Here is a 21,018-nt window from a genome sequence, read left to right as displayed (position 1 = left end):
ATGTTGTATGTTACTGCCCCCTAGCGGCTGAATGTAGAAAAGTCAAGCCATTCAAAAAATAGACACAGGAGTGAATCATGATGTCCAATAAGCCAACTCAAAAAGCTCCATATCGGCATCATTTAATAATGGGTGACAAAATAAACACACATCCTTATGATTAAGAACATGCACATCCAAGATACAAAAAAACTCACAAATCGACAGATACCCATTGTTTTGAAGAGACGTGATCATGAGAACGCATCTCACTTAACTAATCACGGGGGGAAATAAGTGTGTTCTTTTCATTTAAACATGTTCATAAAATAGGCACATTTGCCAGCTTCTAACCCTCTAAAAGGTTATGTAATTTAGTCCATTCACAAAACTGTTTGCCTTTAATTCAGAGAATACAACAGATAAGCAGCAGATTAAAGTGATTAATCTTTGTATGTGAATACACTTTCTTGTAATGGGTCTTCCCTCATCATTCAGACAACAGGTAAAATTAAGGACCAATCAAGCAAGAGCAGTACAGTATTTCAAAGTTGTATTTCCAGGGGATTGGATCCAAAGACTTGACCACAGGGCTGTTTTTCCAAGGACAAGAGGCCAATACATTGGAAACATACATGGGGAATACATGTGCAATCTGAAAAATACCACCCCATTAACAGGATAAGGGATCGTTCCTTTCTGGGGCATGAATAGATGGACAAATTAGATCTGATCTTATTAATAGATTTGGATAATTTGGTTAGGCAACGGCCAATCATATAAGAAAATAACATCTCAAAACTACAAGATGGGACATATACAACCCATATGGTATTGCATGTATACAAACATAGGTGACTGTATGACAAGGATTTCATTAGCAGAATCATAAATTAGCATTCAATAACTAAAGGCTGTGTACTGCTCAGAAAACCTAGTAGCATGTTAGAAGTATAGGATGTAGCATGTTCTCACAAGTACACACTACGACAACCCCCATTACCCTTCATTCTGCAGAAGAATACAAAGTAGGCGTCCAACCACTACTGTAGTAATTCAGCCAATCACATCCCACAACCCCTCGGGATGGAGTCAGTAGCATTAGGGATATTTGTATGGGACATTTGTAATCATCAGTAGTATGCAACATCTGGGGTAATTTCTTGTAAATTAGCCCTCCCCTTAACTTGAGCACATGTAGACAATATAATATTTACTGGACTGGCAAAGGCATAATGTACTATACAGAGCAGGTGACCGTTATGTGGAAATGTATTACAAAGTTCTAGAAATGACTGACTGTTGTACAACTTGAATTCGGAACCTAATTACAGGTTTGGATTATAAATACTATTAAATTACTGTATATCGGTTATTTGAGTTCAGCTAATAGACCGGGCTATTTTGATAAAGTGGTAATAGAGGTTAATATGTGCACATAAACGTTACAAAGGGGTGAATATGCATACATGTGGTCATGGAGTTTCTTCCTAATCAAGGTGATCCCCGATGACCAAGGCGTATTAAAAGGGGATACCACAAGGGGGGCGGATTGATTTGAAAACAAACACCAAGAATTAGCAGCTATCTTATTATGTTTTCCTACTTCATTCACATGAAAGTACTGATGGTTGGTGTGGGGAGAAAGACAGACAATGGCAAAGAAAAAAACAAAACAATCCTTCCGACATTTGATCCACCCCAGTTCAACACCTCCGCCACGTTCAGGACTGACTGACATTTTGAGGCCGTTTGACTTCAGGTACCCTGCAGCTGGACAGGCAGACAGGAGAGCTAGCATTGCAGGGAGAGGAAGGAAGGAATCCTTGTTGATAAGTCTCAGTTATTGGTCTCGTTCTTTGAGTTGTGGATTCCATTTGGAAGGGGAGGGGGGGGGCGCACGGGGTAACTTGGCAACAGAACACACAACTGGTAGGCTCAATATGCTTCGCGTCAGCATTGCAGTGTTTCTGGGAGTGCACACAATCACACAATAACACAGCAGATTTTTATTTGTATTTTTTTTTTCCTTTTCTTTTTTTAAAAGGGAAGGGTGTGAGGCGGTGTCTGCGTCATGCCCAGCACTGAACACACAAGTCTTGTCTTATGAATATTTCATGAGCCACAGGGGCGGTCGGGGTCCTCTTCTAGGAATCCAGCGAATCAGCTACAATCCCCCAAAAAAGAAGGAGGGAGAGACACATGCACACGTGACTGATCACATGGTTCATACAGGATGAGTAGGACCAGTTCAAAGAGTTTGACTTTAGACATTCATTTATGCTACTGCTGCGTTGACAACTGACTGACAAACATTTGAAAGGGAAGCTGTTGTTTCATTTAAGTCATCCCCAAATGACTAAATGTTGTGACTAGTAAAGTTGATCAAGTATAATATATAATTCCGATTCTGATAACCCTGACGCTGCTCACAGATAATACCGTTGCCCTTTCAGAAAACACCAATAGACCCAACCCTGGACATTTCCAAGGTTAGAAAAATAAAGCTTTCAAATGTTGGCCTTGTGCAGTCCAAGATTATGAGCCTATTTTATTGCAACCCACTATCTGACCCTCTCGGAATCTGGTTACAAATCTTGGATCAAGCCAACAGACATAAACCCAAATCTTTACAGCCCACATAAATTCCTAAAAGGACTCCCCCACGACAGCCTATTCCTATCGGTTCACGTTCTCTTTACCGTCTTGCGGGGGGTCGACGTTGATGTCCTCTGTTTCAGTGTCGTCCCTCATCTCTTCGTCCTCATCCTCCTCCTCCTCCTCCAGCTCGCTGGCGATGAGTTGCCGGGCCAGCTTGATATTGAGCCCTTCGTTGTAGTGCATCTTCCTCATCATTTGGAACTGCTGCTTTTTCACTGAGGGGAGGGGGGGAGGCAGAATGAGAAGATGGAGGGTCCAGGGGGGGAACTATGATGGAGGGTCTGGGGGGACTCGAGGGATACATTTACTGATTTACTCTGTGTGTGGAGGAGACTGAACAATAAATAAAAGAGCCTGTCTGGGGAAGCTTGTGGAGTTTGCAGCTCTGGAGCCAGAGAGTGTGCCGGGTAAAGCCGAAATCAAATACAAGCGTAGTCTTATATCAGTTCGATGAAGTTATTGCAGTTGAAACATATGACCTTATCTTGAAAAAGCAGTTTCAAAGCCCAACAAACTACAAACCAAGTACAAAATACAGGGAGACAATTCATTTGAGTTCAAATATAATTGAAGAATGTGTTGCTCAAACCTTGAGGGGAACCATTTATATTCCAATGAGCTGCAAGAGGATCTGACACCGATTTCAAATATGGAAACTAATGTCTGGAGGCTTTATTTATTTACAGAACAGTCTAGAACCGAATGAGGCAACTGAGGTTGTCAGAATGAGTGTCGTGAGATGGAGTGTTGTGTTGCGACTGAGTTTCCCATGTCAAGGTTATTCAGAGCATGGACCAGTGAGAAGCTGTGAGCACTGAGATTTTCTCAAATGTAGTGCATTACAAATAAAATCCATTATTATTATTATTATTAGACGTGGACTGTGCCATCACAGGTAACAACTCAGTTGAGGGATCTCGTCTGCATCGGGCACTTGCAGTTCTCATGAGAAAATGATTTTCCCTAATCCTTTTTACAGACATTAAATCTCATCAAATATGTGCTAAGTAACTGTTCTGTCTGCAAAGCTGAATGAGACCTACTATGATGGGAGTTTCACTGAGTGATTAACTGCTCAGGTCACACACACAATAAAATAATGTCTCTAAAGCACCTTGGTCCCAGCTTAGTCTTTTAATCAGTGTTGAAAGAAGGATATATACTGTACTGTTCTACCCTACACTAAGAGGGATTATCAATGTTTCTCGTTGCATTCTTACTTCCCTTTTTCTATCTTTATCTTTTCAAGTTTTAAAAGATCCCATCTGCAGATTGGAACATCTTTGTTAGGCCGTGGAAATGTTAAAGGACGGGGCAGGTTTTTGGTGAAGACGGACATAGGCTTGTTGACCCATGCTGAGATAAAAATACAGGAGGGGAGGTAACTATGGTGGAGGGGCTGAAGCCAGAAATTGGCCTTGGCTCAACTGGAGCAGCCCCACTGAGCAAGCCAGCCAGCCAACTGCTGTAGCCGGACTTCTGGACGTGCCGAGAGAGAGTCTACTGGAGCACATGGGCGGGTTTAATGTAGGACAACGGTCAGGGAAAGGTCAACGGCTTATTGAATGGATAGACTGAGGGACAGGCCATGCTGTGTGTGTGTGTGTGTCTACCTTGGTCCTCTGGGCTGAGCTCTTCCTCCTCTTCCTCACTGCTATCCTCCTCCTCTTCCTCCTCCCTCATGAAGCGTGGGTCTGTTCCCTCTGCCGCTGCCAACCTGCCACCACAGAGAGTGGGAGTTTGAGGAGAGGCAGACAGAGAGGCAGAGAGGTGAGGGTGAGGAGAGAGGGGGGAGGGGGAAAGAGAGAGAGAGCGAGCGAGAAAGAGAGGAAGAGAGAGAGGAGCCTGAGTGTGGAGAGGTAGCAGATGTGCCCAGTGCTGCGCATGAATCAGTGCTAAAGAGCAGCTTTTTCACCGGTTCAGCCCGGGGCAGGTCAGACTCGCTATTCATGCTCAGTCAGCGTGCAACTAACTCACTCATTTAACTTTCTATTAACTATCCTCCTCTGGTGCCCAGCCTCTCAATCTCTTTCACACACAACATATTACCATGCAGCTTAAGCCCACTAGGAAGCAATGCGAGTAAAAAAATATATATAATGAATTTAAGACCGTTCACAGAAGCAGAAAAGAGTCGAGTTTAGTCTGCGATGTGATCCGTTTAGCAGTTGGATGGGGGTGTCTGCTGGTCCGTTTCCTACATGGCTGCACCGGAATGCTCTAGAAAACACTAGAGCCCTAGAGCTTGCAGGGAGCTGAGGACAGGAAAACCAACGATGGAGCGATGAGAAACAAAGGTTGGGAGAAGGAGGGAGGTTTAAAAGAATGAGGGGGGAGGATGGGAAAGAAGGGAGACGGAAAGTTCCAGCGTTTGAGGGAGCGAGAAATGGGGACAGAGGGAGACTGTGTTGAAAATGGTAGGGAGGGGGGGAGGGGTTCTAAAAGTAGTGAGGAGATCAGAAGGAAAAAGAACAACTGAAAGTTGGGGCCTGAACGTTCAAGAGATACTGGACGTCTGGGACGTGCACTCACTCACGCCTGGTTACGTCAACGGCAGCAGCAGATTGAGATCCAAGGCCTGGAGCAGACCATCCTCCCCACATGACACGAGACCCTCTGATGTAAGCAGCCGGCGATCCACTCTGCCCACCCAGAGGATCATACCTTATACAACACTCTGGGGAAAAAAGTCTAAAAAGCCGCTCGCTTTCAAACGCTCCGTTTCCCTGTAGCCATCAGTTCCTAATAAAGTGGAGAGCTTTAAAAGCTCTGGCCTATGGTAAGAGGAGAAGGAGGAGTTGGATGTTAGCATACAAAGCCAGACAGCCATAAAGTAAACAGACGTTGGCATCTTTCCTCTCTCGCTTTTCTCCTCGAGATAGCCGGACAGATCGATAGTGTAGCTACAGTGTAGCTTCAGTAGTTAGCTAGCCATTTCAATGGACTATTTTGGCCGGTCAAATCCACTGTGTGGTTGAGTCAGCATCTAGCAATGTATTTAGGGAGGTGGGATGATTACGGTGCCAGGTTCGAAAGTACTGATTCAATCCAGTAATCCCAGCACATGACGTCGTCCTCTGACGTACGGGTTCAGTTTGATGGGGATGCACTGGAACGCTGTGTATTGATCGAAAAACGTTTTCGCTGGGCATAAATTACTGGACGCACATCCATCCAATGGCCATTACGTGATGTTTAGCCGATACGCTCTGCTGAACTAAGCCCACGGAGGAGGGGAGGGGGGGGGGGATCAGGACCAGAGGTAACAGTGTGCAGCTGTGGGAGGGGATGAAACATGATTGTGTGTGTGTGTGTGTGTGTGCGCCAAAGAGCAGAATTAAGTGAAGGGACATACTCTAGATGCACAATCCCTGCACACATGCCCAGGGAAGCACACAAACGCACAACCACATTTTCCACACTCCCAACACAACTAGCCTACAGTATGAGAATGTTGTCACTCGTATCTTATGGGTGTCAAAAGAGTGGTCGTCTCGAGACACAGAAGAGATTGACGTAAACCTAAAGTCAACCTACAGTTGGGGGGGGGGGGGGGATCAATTGGTCTGTGCAGAGTCGCACAGACACGGACCTGGGTCTTAGCACGGCACGGCTATATGCGCGGAGGGGGTGGTAACGTGACGGCCTTGTGCACGAGTGGGTTCTCTCCTTGAGGCTGGGGCCGAGCATCTGCTCCCCGCTGCGGTCAGGCCGGCTCGGAGTCTGACGCCTGCTCCCTCACGCACCGCTATCTCCGCCAGACCCGTCTTTGGGGTGATACCTTAGCCCTGCCTCTCTCTCTCTCCCCCCCCAACTCGGAGAGACAGGTAAATAAACGCTGTGTCAGTTACAGGACACACACGTGAACAAATAAAGAACCGTTTGTGTTTCAGGAGTGGTTTAACTCTGCTGTTATTGAGAGGGAATCATCTAATGTTTAGGAAAAATAATGTATAACTTAACAGCCCATAGGTGGTGGAAAAGCAGTCCAGAACAGGCCTGGTCTCCCCTGAAGAATGAAATCCAATCATAAAGTCAACAGAGAATAGGCCGAGCAAACAACCCTGTCATGACCTGCAAATGTTGATGTTAAGTTCTCCCTAAAAGCGGGTGTGAACTTTCTACACTGTGTCCACACTGCGTGACAGAGAGAAGCCCTCGCCAGGGTCCATCCCTGCATTCGCGTCGCCCACAAATGATCTGACCCGCCTTTGATACCGTAGGAAGTCCATCAATGTGAAATATCGACCATATGGAGTGCACGGGCCGAGATGGGACGGCGTGTGAGAGAGAGGCACCCAGAGATGAACGGACCTCCCTCTCTCTCTCTCTCTCTGGGTGTGGTGGTCCTTACTTTGTCGCCAGGTCGTCCACGGCGACCGCGTTGCCGTCCGAGTCGCTCAGTGCCCCCTCGTCATCCTCTTCCCCTGCCATCCTGAGATAAATACAGAGAGAGAGCGAGTGAGAGAGCGAGTGAGAGAGCGACACAGATAGGAATAGAGTGGGGTGATAAGAGGGCAGGGGAGCGAAGGACGAAAAGTGAGATGGAGAGAGAAAGAGAGGGAGAAGGTGAAGGAGGGGGGGGGGTGGAGGGGAGAGAGGGAGGAGTAGTTTGTCAGGAGGAGTGACCTTGTTTGCCATGTCCAGACATATTGAGTTACATTCCCACTGAGACACCCCCCCCCCCCCCCGCCCCCAGCCCAGAGTACTGCAGACAGAGCAAAAACTTGTCTACAGTCACTCTCAAACACACAGTCCCCAAAAACAAGTTACTTTGGCCTATGCTTTGGACAAAACACAACTTCTTCCCTCCCTCTCAAGTATCGCTTTCCCCTCTCAAATACCCCCGAGCGTACGCCTCATGACATCACTCCCAAGTTGAAGTCGACCAAAATCCGGCCGCGCCGAGGCAAGCTCACCTGTTGTAGGGGGTGCTGGGCTCATCGATCTTCATCAGCCCGTAGTCCTTATCTGCCGGGTGGTACGTGGCCAAGATGTTCATCTCGTCCCATTTCTGCGACTTCTTCCTGGGAGAACAAAAGGATCCACAGAGACTAGGTTCAGGGTGCCTGCTTTGGGCTTAAATCGGGATCCTCAAACCGTTGCTGATGTCGCCCGGGAGGACAGGGGGATTTGAATCTAGGACTATGCCCCAGTTCTCACTCCCGCCCTGCCATATTGGGAACGAGGCACTGCCTGCAATTAAATCAGAGGATCGGGATCCTGGGCAATTCAATTATGTATCGTTTCGAGATGAGACGGCGCTGTGATCGCCCTATCAAACAGCGTTTCGAGCGGAAGGGGAGTGGCCAGCTCTTATCTTTACGTGTGAAAATGTTTGGAGCATCCTGTCTGTGTTAGAAAGTGCATCTTATTTTCCTGCTTACATTTGTGTTCTCCTGCTACGGGGGGGGGGGGGGGGGGGGATTTCTAGTCGATCGTGAGAAAACGTATAACCGCTATTCAGAATTCCAAGCACATCTCCGGTAGAAAGGTGTCGTGGCTGAACGTCGACGTTAGACCTCCCTTCAAATCCTTCAGTGGCACCTCCGCTTAAAAAGCAAGGCCACAGATTTTATCTGTCTGGACTTGAAGCCAGGACCAAATATAACCGTTAAACTGTCTCTCCTCGCCTTGGACTGCCTCCCCGTCATAAAGAAGTCCGCTGGCGTGTTAATGGAGAGGGGCCATGTTTCATGGGAGACACAGAGGAAGAGGGGGAGGGGGGCGGGGTATAAATCCACTCCCTGCTGCAGTGATCCTACAGAGCCCTCATCCATACTTCCCATACACTGAAAACACACACACGCACTAAGAGGTGTTCAATAAGTCAGGCCCACAGCAGGTTGGCTTCACTGGGCTGAATCAATAGGAGATGTGCCCGGTCATGCTGACACTCGAGCGAAACTGGGGGGGGACTTGATCGGCCGGGGCCTGCCAAGGCAGCTGACTCTTGCCTTAAACACACAGCAAGACATCCTCAACCTTCAAATATTAGCCTCAATCTCATTTCAAGTGCTCATTTCAACCAAAAAGCTCAAAAAAAGGGAGCATTCCTAATCAAAAAGATGTGTTATAGTAGGCTAATGTGCAGGGCAAGTTTCTCCCCTCCCCCCGCCCTTGGGATTCCCGATAATTATCCCCAGGTCCCTTGGCCGGAACTTGTCTGTGTTGGGCATCTGAGTTGAGAGAGAAAAAAAAAAAGAGGTATTTTTTTGTGTGTTTCGTCTGTGTGCTAGTGTTTTGTAAGCGTGTGTATTCATTCGTTTCGTCATCGCAAGTCAACGTTGGGCTCAAAACCTCCAAAACAAGGACAAGCTCAGATCAAATAAATGAAGACCAAAAATAAATGTGCAGGTGAGTTGCGTGTACGGCGAGGAAGGTGGGGGGGAGGCTGTTACAAAACCCAAACCAGACACAGCCGGCCTGGCCTGGTTTACAGAGCAGCCACAGCCACTCAAATCCACTTCAGACCTGATGCGCTCAGTCAGAACAAAAACCATGATGGGGCCGATGACATCACTGCTTCTGCAGGTAGGGAACTGAGCTCCTCCAGAGGCTCTTGCTATCGGGCGAGCGAGGCAGCAGCTGGTCACATCCCACTACAAAACGGTCTCACTAGACGGAGTGAACTGTGATGGGGAGAGCTAACGCCATCAGGTAGCATAGGAACAAGCCATGTGAAACAGCTTTAGAGCTGGCAGTGCGATCCAGCTGTGTGGCGTTTCAGTTCGAACCACATCAAGAACAACAGGGTTTCCCCCCCCCCATGGCTTTGAAGAACATGGGCAGGAAGCACTGACGAAAAGTCTCATGTTTTAGGTCATCTTTTTTTCCTCTCGTCATTAAACCACTTCCGAGATGCATGTACCCACACACTACCCATCTGAACTGTGTAGAGGATAGGAGAACGGGCCTTCTTTCCCACAGAATGTCGACCTGTAGGGTTGCAGAGTCCGTTAGTCGACCTGTCCATCAGCGAGACGCATGGGACATCCGAAACAGTGGGAGAGCTATTGGGTTTCATGGAAGCATGCGTGAGCCTCAGGTAAAACTCATTGACTATCATGAATAATGAACGCCCCGCCCCGGCTTCAAGCCTCTGCATCAATGTTGACCCGGATAAGGAAGCCAAATAAAGGTATGACAAAACAGATGACCAAATGTCACTCAACTCTCCCACTGAAAGAGATTTTTTTTATTTTTTTTTATGGTAAATCGACAGTGATTACAGATGTATGTGACTGTATTAGTCACAAGGATAAAGGGCTGTGGGCCCATACACACTCTAGCTTAGGCTCGGCCTCCAAAGTATTTATTGTGATTGTCTAGACTTGTTTGTTGGTCAGGTGCAGGGTGGACAAGTTATTTGTGGCAGCTCTCCGGAATATTTAGTGAGCTTGCTCAGAAGGATATCCTCCAGGTATTGTCAAATGAACTGGACATGAGGCATTTCGGTCTCACTAGATATCGTGGCACAATTTGGGAATTAAGCTTCCAAAGTTCAAAGCTAGGGATGGGTATCGTTAATTTGTATCGATACCATTTTCGAGACTACTGAACGATCAGAGTCTTTATCGATACCACTATCGATACTTTTCTGGGGTGAACTTGAGCTAACCACCATCTAAATGAATGAATTTGGCAAATGTTAAACATATGGCAGCACCCACACCCACGCCACACTTTATGTAAACAAGATTACTGAACAACATTTATAACAATAAGTAAAACAGATGTCAAATAGAACAAGGGGAACGTGTTGCTCTCAGGAGGAGGCTGGATAAAAGGAGCACATATTGGCACAATGGATCCTGGCTCTGGCTAAATCTACAATTGTCCACTACAGATGTACTATCCACAACCTGGATGAGTAAATAGTATAAATGGCTGTGATTGGTTGGTTGACAAAAAGTGACATTGACAAGCCGTCATTGTTCAAGACTTTATGAAAAGTTTAACACGTTTCAACAAAAGGCACCTGATCTAGCTAAATGACCAGCTAACCAAACCCAAACTTTCCTTATCTCATCCCTATTTTGTTGTCTCTGTCATTGTTTAACAAGATGCTTAAGCAGCCCACAGAGCCATGCTCCCGGCGACTATGTTTTGAATGATCAGCACACACTGACTGTGCTCGTAAACTCGCGTACGCATCAAATTTTAGGGGCATAGGCGAGTGAAATAGTTGCACTGTAGAGCCCTGGCTCTTATTATTGAGGCTTATTATTGTCAACGATGGATACTTGCTACGAAGTTGGGGTGCGCTGACCGGTCAGGTCCCACATTGGTCCTAGATTCTTCTCAACTCTCAAATAATAATGTATTCCTTTATCAGAAACCTTTATCCAAAGCAATGTTGAAGCTTGTATCTGAACTTCTACCACTAAGCTAGTATAATACCCTTCCTCAGGTGTAGCAGGCTAACGTAGGAGAAACAATGCTAGCCATGAAGTTAAATTACCATGCGTTTCAGCAAGCGCAGTAAAATGAAGTAGGCCTTTACATCAATGTGAACCCAGCAACTCCATGGCATTATCATGCTGTTAATCTTTTCTGTCACACTAACGCTTTGAAATGATGTTAAGGACCAAAATAAAGTTTGTTCATTCCTTTAATAATTGCCCAAATACTGACTGAGTGACACTTAATGGAAATACTACAAACTCTAGCTGAAATGTGACAGAAAAGGGAGGGCTTTAACATTAAAGGAGTGTGTGTTCTGAGAAAGAGTTTGCTGGGGGCATGACCCAAATCGAGGGAACAGGCTACAATGTCCTGTCAGTGTTGTGGTCTCATCCCAGCAGATTTGGTGCTTGGCTGCACAGACAATCCTTCAGGAAACCTTTCTCCACTCACGTTTCATACAGGGAGCTTATTTTAGTATCAACACAGAAGGCTTGACTCACTACTGGGAATGGAACTCACTAATAACTGTCATTCTAGTATGTCCTCTTTTCATATAGGATGGTGGAGCTTCAGTTTGAGTCTGACGAGATTCGTCCAGCAGAAGGCTGAGATACCCAGAGTTATGTAAAGGCAGCACTGGGCATACAATCAAGGTAGAGCAGATAATCAATGTCCAGAACTGCACAGCAGTTCAGTTGTTAGTGCCAAGGAACGGTTTAATTTGACCAGACACAATGCTCCAGTAAAATCTCCTCAAATATACAACATAATTACAATGATGGATAGAAAAGTGCATCAATAACATTAAATCTATAATGCAAGATCTTCAAAAATATATTTGGAGGGGCAGTCTGTTTACAAGACAGCTTGACTAAAGAAACTAAAAACATACAGTTCAGTCTACAAACAAGTCAAGTAGGCCAAAGTTTCAAATTTTGCAGGTACAAAAGAAAAACCAGTCTAGGAAGAAAAGATTATTCCCCATATATACCCTTTTTATAAAGCACAGTACAGTCAGTCATATACTACCACAATAACTTGAAATGTTCTCTATTCACCATCCCAACCTCACATCAAACTCATGGCCCAACAGCCTTTAAAAGATGCTTGTAAGGACAAGTCTTATAGTCAGTGACACATATCACCTAATTAGCTGTGGATGAATAGTCACAGAGGTCATGGAGGCTGCCCTGAGAAAGTGGAGCACACCAGTGACTTTGCAGGAGGGGGAGGGAGGGGGCTTGCTTCATTCCTAAGATATCTCATCTTGCCATTGCCCCGGTGAAATGCCAAAGTGAATGAGATCAATGCCTCAAAACATTCTGGGCTTTGGGCAAAAAGTAACTCCTCTTCCACAGATCTGACGGGCCTACAAACTCATGGATTAAATGTGAAGTGAAGGGGAATTTTAAGATGGAAATTACCCACAAAAAAACAGCCACAGCCCTCACTTCTAGCGTTTGAAGGCAAGCTATGTTGAGACCATGTATAAAATGTGTAAACCATAGTGGCTTACCTCGTGTTTGATGCAATATTACTATATTTATAGTAAATATGAACTTTCTTGTACTGAAAAAGCCTAGATTCGTCAGTGGTAGCAAATATTTAAAACGAAAAAAATAAGTCAACCTTATTTTTTATGTTGTCAATTAAAGTAATGATCACGTTGAAATGGTAATCCAGCTCTCCTGACAAAGTTGGCAAATAAGCCAACCAAGACACAGTACTGGTGAGTAACCAAAGTGATAGCACCCACCAGCACAGCCGACTAGTTGCTGGCAACTGGTCTGAGAATGTCCGTAGTTTAGTGACGCTCTTTTAAAACACATCTAGCGGTAGCTGGTAAACTAGCATATAGCTACTGAATAAATTCACCCCCAATATAATTAGCATTTCAACACGGTGAGCCAAGTAGTTATGTTAAAATAACGTTAAGCGGACCCATAAACTTAAAAAGACAGCTATTGCTCGGTAACTAGCAAAATTGCCTTGAGTTTGACTGGACAGTGACGCGCGCTTAGCTAGCATCCTAGCTGGTCTTTCAGCTAACCCGTCGCAAACTATATAGGGCTCAATTGCCTTAATAGCTACTTACTGTTGATCATCCTCCAGAAGTCCCAATTCCGCTTGTTCTACGTTCTCAACCGGCACTTCTGGGGCAGATTTGACATTTGCCCCGCTGTTCTTGTTCTTCAGAATACCTTTTATTGGTCGGGGAGCTGCCATTCCACACGCTTGGTCTCACTTGCTAGTGTCCCTAGCAAGCAGGTGCGTTTTCCCTCTAATGTGTGCCCTGTGGTTTAGCAATTCAAATAAACGAGCTAAGTGGGAGTAACGATGGACGCATTCAAAGCTCCCGGTTTCCCTTTAACTCAGGCACCTACGCTCAGTTTAATAATCATGTTCTCAAGTAGCTGGTTAGCTACCACTCACTGGAGACTTCCTCAGCACAGACTGCTATGAAATAAACTGGCGCTAAAAAAAAATCTATCCGCCGACACCCCACACTTTCCATTATCGCGAGATTGGACATTTGTCTTGATGTCTGGCTTGTGTAAGCAACCATGTTTGTTGTGGCAAAATGTGCGTGTGCAAAATTCGTGTTGGTCCTGGGGTTAGTGGATTTTAGTGGTTTTAAATACAACACACTATACAATTCTAGACAAATCTATACACCTGATAATATACATTCTGCCTCTTGTTATATCAATTATTCACTGGTAGGTGGTAGTCTTGTCCTGCATTGTTTGTAGGGAGGCTACCTTCAGCCACACATAGACCAAAACGTTGATTGATGAAATAGGACACATTAAAAGGCCTTGTTTTTGTGTTTTAATTACCTCTATTTACACACATCACTGTGTGAAATTGTTCAGCTGCTACACAAAAAGGATTCAAAACTATTGATTACAACTTGACATATCTTAGGTCTTTGTCAGACCCGAACATTTGAATACTACTCAGCATGAACATTAATTTAAAGCATCATGCGTCAGCACTTAGAAACAGGTCATAGACCATTGTCAATACATCATATGCAATGATCATTATGAAAAATAATGACTTAAAAATATAGTTGTCTATGTAGTTTTACAGGGATTTTTTTTAAATTATTAACTAAAGTATGGCTATTAATATTATACTTTCTCCAAAGACATTCTCTCTGTGGTCATTCAGGTTACAATAGAGGGTCTGTTTTATAGCTCATATTCTGGACACTCCTCCTGGCCAGAGTCCGAGCTACATCAAGCTGCTGTAGCCATGGTCTTTCCGTAAAGGCACTAGGAAAAAAGGAGGTATTAAACAGCTTTTTAATATCGTGGTCTGAAATGGACAAAAAAAACATATACAAGTAGATTGACAAGGAGAAAGCAAATTAGACTAATTTAAATTTATTAATAACAGACTTAACCTATAATTAGGCAAATCTAAGACTAGCATAAGATTTTTTAAATTAAACTTAACACAGGAGTTAAAGTGAAATACAAGTCGATACACTACACATAAAACACACGGCCATGTGGACTAATGTATACTTAAAATAGACCAACCTGGCCATCGCCAAGCAGTATATGGCATTTTCTCTGGGAGTTCGGCCACAGTGGCGAGAGAAAGACTCCAGTGAGTTGGTGAGGATTTGGGAGGAGTTTGGAGAGGCAGAGATGAACAGAGGCCTGGGATTGGTATCTCGGGAGACGGGCGGGAGTGGGACTCGGCTCTTCCATTGGCTACTGCTCTCATCCAGAACCTCATCCAATACTTTATCTTCTGCTACCTCCAATACCTTTTCTCCATGCATCCTCTTCACCCCCATTCTCTTCACATTGGCTTGACCAGCACTCATCAAAGGCAGCTTGGGTAGTTGGAGTCGTGAACCTTTAAAGGCTGTCATAGGATGAAGGTGGGATGCAGGTGTGAAACAGCTGTTGGGGGTCAGATATTGCGAGGCTTTAGGTCTCACGTCCCTTCTGGCCCTGACCACCCTTCTCTTAGGCTTGGAAGACATCTTGGGGTGGGTAAAGCCATCCACAAGAACCATGTCCCCCACCCTGGCTCTTAACGGGCCCCATTGACCCTTGCCTCGTCTGGTGGTTACCCTCCTGTGCCCCAGCCCCACCCAGCGCTTAATCTGGAGGTACAGTCGCATGGGAAGGGACAAACCAGGCAACGACATCACTGAGCATAGCTTGGTGACCAGGTGGAGTACGCATTCTTTGTGTCCATGGCGAATGGCGATCTGCAAAGGGTCTTGGCCGTGAGAATTCCGGCAAGACAGGGTCAGAACGCTGCTGCTGATGAAGAGCTTGAGGATGAGGAGCTGGCCCCGCTCGCTCGCGACGTGCACGGGGCATTTGGTGGCGTCAGGATGGGCGGTTTGGTGGCACCATTGGCGGTAAGGGTGAACCCCCACTGGCTCCTCAGAACGCACTCCTCTCTCCAGCACCCAGTCAGCTAGGTCTAAGTGGCCCAGAGAGGCAGCCACATAGAGCGCCACCCGCAGTTGAAACCTAGAACAGCAGCAAGTTTGTTATGATGCAGGCAGTGTTACCATCTGCAAACAAGTGTGCAACCGATATGAAACATGAAGCCAAGAAAGAATGTGACTATGGTTGTGATCAACGTGCACAGTAGGGACATTCTGACCTCATCACTGGTCTCTCTTTTGAAAGATGGCCCTGGACGGTCGTTTTGTGACCCATGAGGCAGCCTCGCAGGAACTCCGCCCACCCATCCCAGGTATCCAATCGAAGCGTGGCTCCTTGGAAAAAGAGACCTTTCATTGGTCCTCACATAGATAACTTACTTCAAACACATTGGACTAATAGAAATATGACAGCAAAAAACTCTTGATGCTGAATTGCGCTCAATAGATACACAGCAGGCCGTACCCACTTCGATGGCATAGTCGTGAAGCTGGTTGCAGTCGTAGAGTTGAACACCACTGGGCGTGCTCAGTCTAAAAGCACCCACAGGGAGGTCACATTTGAGGGAGACCAGAGACTTGATCTTAGCCACAGATGAAGACAGGAGAAACACTGTGCTCATTATGGACATGGTCTCCCCTGTCACCCCATGCAACACTCGCACCACAGGCTTGTCTTCTTTCTAATGGACAAGGAGATAGTTACAAAGTTAGTAAATATGGGTTAGAAACTGCGAAATAACAACATCTCAACGGCGAGGCTGTATTTTTTCCACGCTGAAAGTATAATAATACCGTTTTTGAATGAGGAGATGGGATCTCAGATTAAAAGTTATTGAAAATGTTTACACATTTGAGATCTGCTGCCACCTTGTGGCTAAAATGTATATCCTTTTTTATACAGAATCAATGCTGCTCTGAACTCAAAAGTTATGTGTGTCCTCATACTCAAACACCTTTACTCATACACATTTAACCTACCATTGTAGTCTAGACGAATGAATAGCCTGTAACAGAGATGCTTGGCAGTGTCAGTGCAAGCTCATGTCTCTTTCACTCTGTGGTTGACTCAAGTGTCAGTTTGTAAGCAGAGGGTAGGGTTGCCAAGTGATAGGACTGGAATGTGTACCATTGTAAAAAGATGGGTCTTTGTCTTGAAAAGTTATAGCATGTCTCGTCAATGGTTTTACCAAAGACCCTTACAGTCATAAAACCACTCTCTGTGAATCCGTCTCTCACAAAAGAGTGTCTGGTGCCCCTGTCTTCATAGATTAGTGTTGCGTAGGGTGACCAGACGTCCTGTTTTACCTGGACATGTCCTCTTTTCGAGACCTAAAAAATGCGTCCGGCAGGGATTCCAAAATCGTCCGGGATTTTGCCTCGTCGGATATTTGTGTTTCTCTGGGTTTCTTCTTCTTCACAAACTAGTTATTACGCCCTTACAAGTTTTGGAAAGGGTATCTCCCTACACGTTCCACCTTCTTGCGTGAGCTCTGACAGTAGACAGAACTGTCATTGGTCGACCACCTTCTCAGTGTTACCAGATGCACGATAATTATCCTCCAAATACGATCATTTTGAGCGTTTGGTACGATACTTCGCCATTTCCAATCTGGCAACACTGAGCACCTTGCCGCCTTTGTTATCATTATTGCTTTAATATATGAGGAGGAAAAGTGTCTTAATTTTCTTATTTTAATATGTGGCCATGTAAAGAATGTATTATTTACTAGTTAGAATTAGAAATGTGCTATAATTATTGCTTTAATATATGGACATGACGTATTAAAGACATTAAACAACCACTGAAAGCCACAGAAGCACTGGACTAAATGCCACAAAAAAATATGTTTTACATTTGCACTTTGCAATTTTGTGAAGGTTCAATAAATACATGATCATATAGCCTGTCATTTGTGTCATTGTTGTCATTTCATTTGTGATATTTGTATGCATTCACATGGTCATGATGCGGCATGCAATACACTACCACCCCCCACCCACCCCCGCTGCGACGAAGTGGCCTCTTTTTCACAAACTCAAATCTGGTCACCCAGTGTTGCATAAAAGGCCTCACAGAAAACATACATATAAAACTCAACCAGGAAAGGCATGTTGATTACAATTCTAGGATGAGCAAAGCTGGTATAACTTAATGATGTGACATATGTCGTGAATTTCCTTGAAAATAGCTTGACGTTTTAAAAACATTTAAGGTTTTGAGTGCACCGTTCTATTGAACGAAAGTTGACAACCTAAGGAACGGATGTCTATGATGACCCAGCAGGAGAGTCCTGACTACTACCTTTATCAGGCATCGGATGGCACTGCCAGGCGTGACGCCCACGTCGATTAGGGTCCAGGTGTCCTGCAGGGTAGCCCCAGCGTAGCTCAGCACCAGAAAGTGCCGTACCTGCTTGTCATCTGACAGTTGCACATGGAAGTAATCCTGCCCAACGGAGATGATTGTAAATTAATTGCTATCACGCGGACCTCCATAGACAGTGTACAGGTGCCTAACCAATGCTCAGATGTCCCATTTAGATAGTGTACCATACTGGCAGAGCCTGATACCAAATATAGAGGAGGTTTGTATTAGCCATCTGAGGTCTGAAGCTTTAGACATGTTGTAAAAGAAGATATTTAAAATTCCAGTAGCAACAACCAGCCAACGCAGATTGTTTGAACTGACAATTACACGTTCAGTCAAATTAGTATTAAAATTGACATGGATAGTAGAAATAAAGGTGGAGGAAAGGAAAGGCGTCTTCTTTTCAGAAAATAAGTCAACAAAGTAAAAAAGCATCATTAATATTGATAGAGGGTCCCTCTGAAGGTTTTATTACCTTGACCATCTGCTTCATGGTTCCTATGGTCTGGTCTGGAAGGACATCGAAAGGCTCACAGGACCCTTCAAAGGCGATGAAGACCCTCATGATGGGACACGTTGTCCCCCCTCTGCCTTCCCTGCAGCTCTGACCACCCAAAAGAGTGTGTGTGGGGTGGTTGTCAGAGGTTTTCTGGGAAGGGCAGGGACAGAGACGACTCTGTAGTAGTTTGGGCCTCTCATCACAGTTTAAGGGGGGTTACATGTGTCTTCCCATTGTATTCATGTGTATATGGTCTCTCTTTTATGTCAACCATCGCTCCCACTATGATCCCCTCTCTCTCTCTCTCTCTCTCTCTCTCTCTCTCTCTCTCTCTCTCTCTCTCTCTCTCTCTCTCTCTCTCTCTCTCTCTCTCTCTCTCTCTCTCTCTCTCTCGCCTACACACTAAAGTTAAATAAGCTCAAAGAAAGAAAGACTTGAGCTATTGGGCAAACAGCAATTGTCCTTTTAAACACGAAATAATGGATTGTGACGTGGACCAACAGACTCACATCTTGTATAATACCATTCTACAGATTAAGTAGCCAAGTACTACAGATATTATGTTATCGCTTTTTATTTTGATCATTGCTTGTCAGATGACCAACTGAAGTACAGCACATGTCCACAGTCCCCGTTGCAAGGAGCTGATTACTATATTGTAGCTATAAAACATGATAAGGGTGGAGAGGAGAAGGTGACCTACATCATCAAATCGGACAGTCTTCTTGTCCAAATTCAGGTTACACAAAATTGCACTAAAACTCATTTTATAATGTTAGAGAACTTCAGGAAAATCAGGATACAGAGAACTTTTCAAGAATACTGTATGCAGGAAATGTACCCACTGATAACCCACATTAATTATTTTGTTGTTGTTGACAATGTGGCTACTTGTATTCAATACTGTACAGTGTATTAAAAGGTTTAGGTGGCAGAGGTAACAGAGCTCTACATCTGATTAAGGTTGCTTTTGAAGCAGAAATGGGTTTAACAAACCAAATGAGATTTCATGAGGAGGGACATGCGGATTGCTCTATTTCAGGTCATCTGAATGAGTTGTGTTAAGTTTCTATGGCAACGTAGCTGGCGAACAGAACAATGATTGGACATGAGGTTTTTCACCTTATGGTAATTCATAAGACTCAAGACTCTTGTGGAGGAAAACAAATTAATTGTAGCAGGGTTAGGAAGACTCGCAGAAGCCACGCAGAAAAATGTTGGCTTTCTCAAAAGAGTTTTCTTAATATTAAATTGACATTGCAAAAGAGACCGAGTCTTGATATGAAAGATCTAAAAAGTGTCCCATAAACTTCCTACAGAGGGCGTTAGCGTTTAAGCGAGGAATATGCATGCAAGCGTTCACTTTGGAAACAAATACTAACATATTATGCTATTTAATTTTGCCCTTAAAGCTGGTCAACCGATCACAAAAAAGTGCCTTTTGAATAGTGTATAAACAATTTATATATTTTTTTATTTCTATCGAGATATGAATGTGAGCGACTGTTTTCGTTAATGCATCATGTGGATATGTTTACCCGCAGGACACTTCCGGAATAGTTGGATTGAAGTCTATAACTTCCAATCAGCAACCAAGACATTGATGGGGGCGTGTGCAGATAGAGGAAGTTTGAGCTCACATGAAGAAGCTAGCGAAAGGATTACTGTTGATATTCTGTCGCACTGACCTGTCAAGAAAACGGCATGAAGTTCTTACAATTCTTGGCTAAAATACACATATAAAGTAAACGATTGCAGTGTCCATAGTCGTTATAGTTTGTTACAACAAGTGAACACATTGGATATAAAGGTAAGGGCCCACAATCAGTGTGACTAATTCATCCCTGCTAGCCAGCCAACGTTTGGTAGTAACACTAGTAGATACTGTACGCGTTAACTAGCAATACTAGCTCTACCCTTGTGTGCCCGTAGTAATGCATACTTAGAACTATCTAGAATAGCATGTCGAAATTTTGGTTAGCAACTGTACACTAGTGTTGTACAGTACACATTCAAGTACTGTCATGTTGCCATGCCATCGAGGTGTAGTAAATCGGGCCTAATGTATAGCTAACTAGATAGCGACCTAGCTGAATCAGATGTCAAATGGCTCTGGTCATTTGATTTGGCATGTATGGTTTTAGCGTTTGCTCGAGGGTAGCTCTTTCATAATGGCACTTTTAAGTGAGATATGCATAATGTTAGCTATCTTATTCCATGGTCTCTCTTCATAGTCGTCAATCGCTGTTTTAAAGAAATATCAAGTTAAATGAAATACATGAAATACATGTTTGTACATTTGTCACGTACATCAGCCATAAGCCAGGACCGACCGGATCCTTTGACAGCTGACCTCTTTTTTTTACTTCGTGGCTCACTTTTTCGTCGTGAAGTGCTGAGAGTAGGGAACATATTTCATAATAACGGTCCCAGTGACTGCATAGTTAACAGGCGACCCAGAATGTATTCAATTGTTTAGGGTTGACAGGATACAGGTGACAGGATGTGTCATAACTGCAGATGTGTAATCATAAAAACCACCCCCATTCTCCTAAGTGAAAGGACTAGCTATAGTCCTTTCTGTGTATGCCTTCTAAGCATACATAGATGGCATTTGTTACACGGCTGTCACTGAGGCAAGGCATTAGGGATGGAGTGGGTGGTAGACCCTCTTAT

At 44.5% G+C, this 21,018-nt stretch overlaps 3 protein-coding genes across 3 annotated transcripts in view; 1 reads left to right on the top strand and 2 right to left on the bottom strand.

Moving 5' to 3' along the window:
* Nucleotides 1–105: 105 nt before the first annotated feature.
* ppp1r2 (protein phosphatase 1, regulatory (inhibitor) subunit 2) lies at nt 106–13,523 on the bottom strand. Its single transcript, XM_062450652.1, has 6 exons — nt 13,145–13,523; nt 7,560–7,667; nt 6,995–7,075; nt 4,254–4,357; nt 2,682–2,855; nt 106–2,146 (listed from the first exon to the last, which is right to left on the bottom strand). Exons 1-6 carry the CDS (start codon nt 13,273–13,275, stop codon nt 2,127–2,129), a joined length of 618 nt encoding a protein of 205 aa, XP_062306636.1. The 5' UTR covers nt 13,276–13,523; the 3' UTR covers nt 106–2,126.
* A 351-nt stretch (nt 13,524–13,874) lies between these two features.
* On the bottom strand, nt 13,875–18,464 carry LOC134011164 (protein ANKUB1-like). The gene is made up of 6 exons (XM_062450651.1): nt 18,319–18,464; nt 17,778–17,921; nt 15,939–16,155; nt 15,694–15,808; nt 14,601–15,557; nt 13,875–14,330 (listed from the first exon to the last, which is right to left on the bottom strand). Exons 1-6 carry the CDS (start codon nt 18,406–18,408, stop codon nt 14,228–14,230), a joined length of 1,626 nt encoding a protein of 541 aa, XP_062306635.1. The 5' UTR covers nt 18,409–18,464; the 3' UTR covers nt 13,875–14,227.
* Nucleotides 18,465–19,955: 1,491 nt separating this feature from the next.
* The window catches only part of rnf13 (ring finger protein 13), a 29,712-nt gene continuing 28,649 nt past the window's right edge, over nt 19,956–21,018 (top strand). The window contains exon 1 of the mRNA XM_062450505.1: nt 19,956–20,152. The gene's annotated coding sequence lies outside the window, so the exon portion shown is untranslated. The remainder of the gene's footprint in view (nt 20,153–21,018) is intronic.

Source organism: Osmerus eperlanus, chromosome 24, assembly GCF_963692335.1.
Source record: "Osmerus eperlanus chromosome 24, fOsmEpe2.1, whole genome shotgun sequence".
Classification (NCBI taxonomy): Eukaryota; Metazoa; Chordata; class Actinopteri; order Osmeriformes; family Osmeridae; genus Osmerus; species Osmerus eperlanus.
The sequence above is the reverse complement of the archived record's forward strand: the minus strand, read 5'-3'. Positions and strand labels throughout refer to the sequence as shown.

Excerpts from the sequence above, each read along its gene's own strand:
- ppp1r2 (XM_062450652.1), bottom strand. The coding sequence starts at position 13,275 with ATGGCAGCTCCCCGACCAATAAAAGGTATTCTGAAGAACAAGAACAGC. Across the intron at positions 7,076-7,559 it reads CCCAGCACCCCCTACAACAG|GATGGCAGGGGAAGAGGATG; the intron begins GTGAGCTTGCCT and ends TATTTATCTCAG. Across the intron at positions 4,358-6,994 it reads GTGGACGACCTGGCGACAAA|GTTGGCAGCGGCAGAGGGAA; the intron begins GTAAGGACCACC and ends CTGTGGTGGCAG.
- LOC134011164 (XM_062450651.1), bottom strand. The coding sequence starts at position 18,408 with ATGAGGGTCTTCATCGCCTTTGAAGGGTCCTGTGAGCCTTTCGATGTC. Across the intron at positions 17,922-18,318 it reads CCATGAAGCAGATGGTCAAG|GATTACTTCCATGTGCAACT; the intron begins GTAATAAAACCT and ends TCCGTTGGGCAG. Across the intron at positions 14,331-14,600 it reads TACTGCTTGGCGATGGCCAG|TGCCTTTACGGAAAGACCAT; the intron begins GTTGGTCTATTT and ends CTTTTTTCCTAG.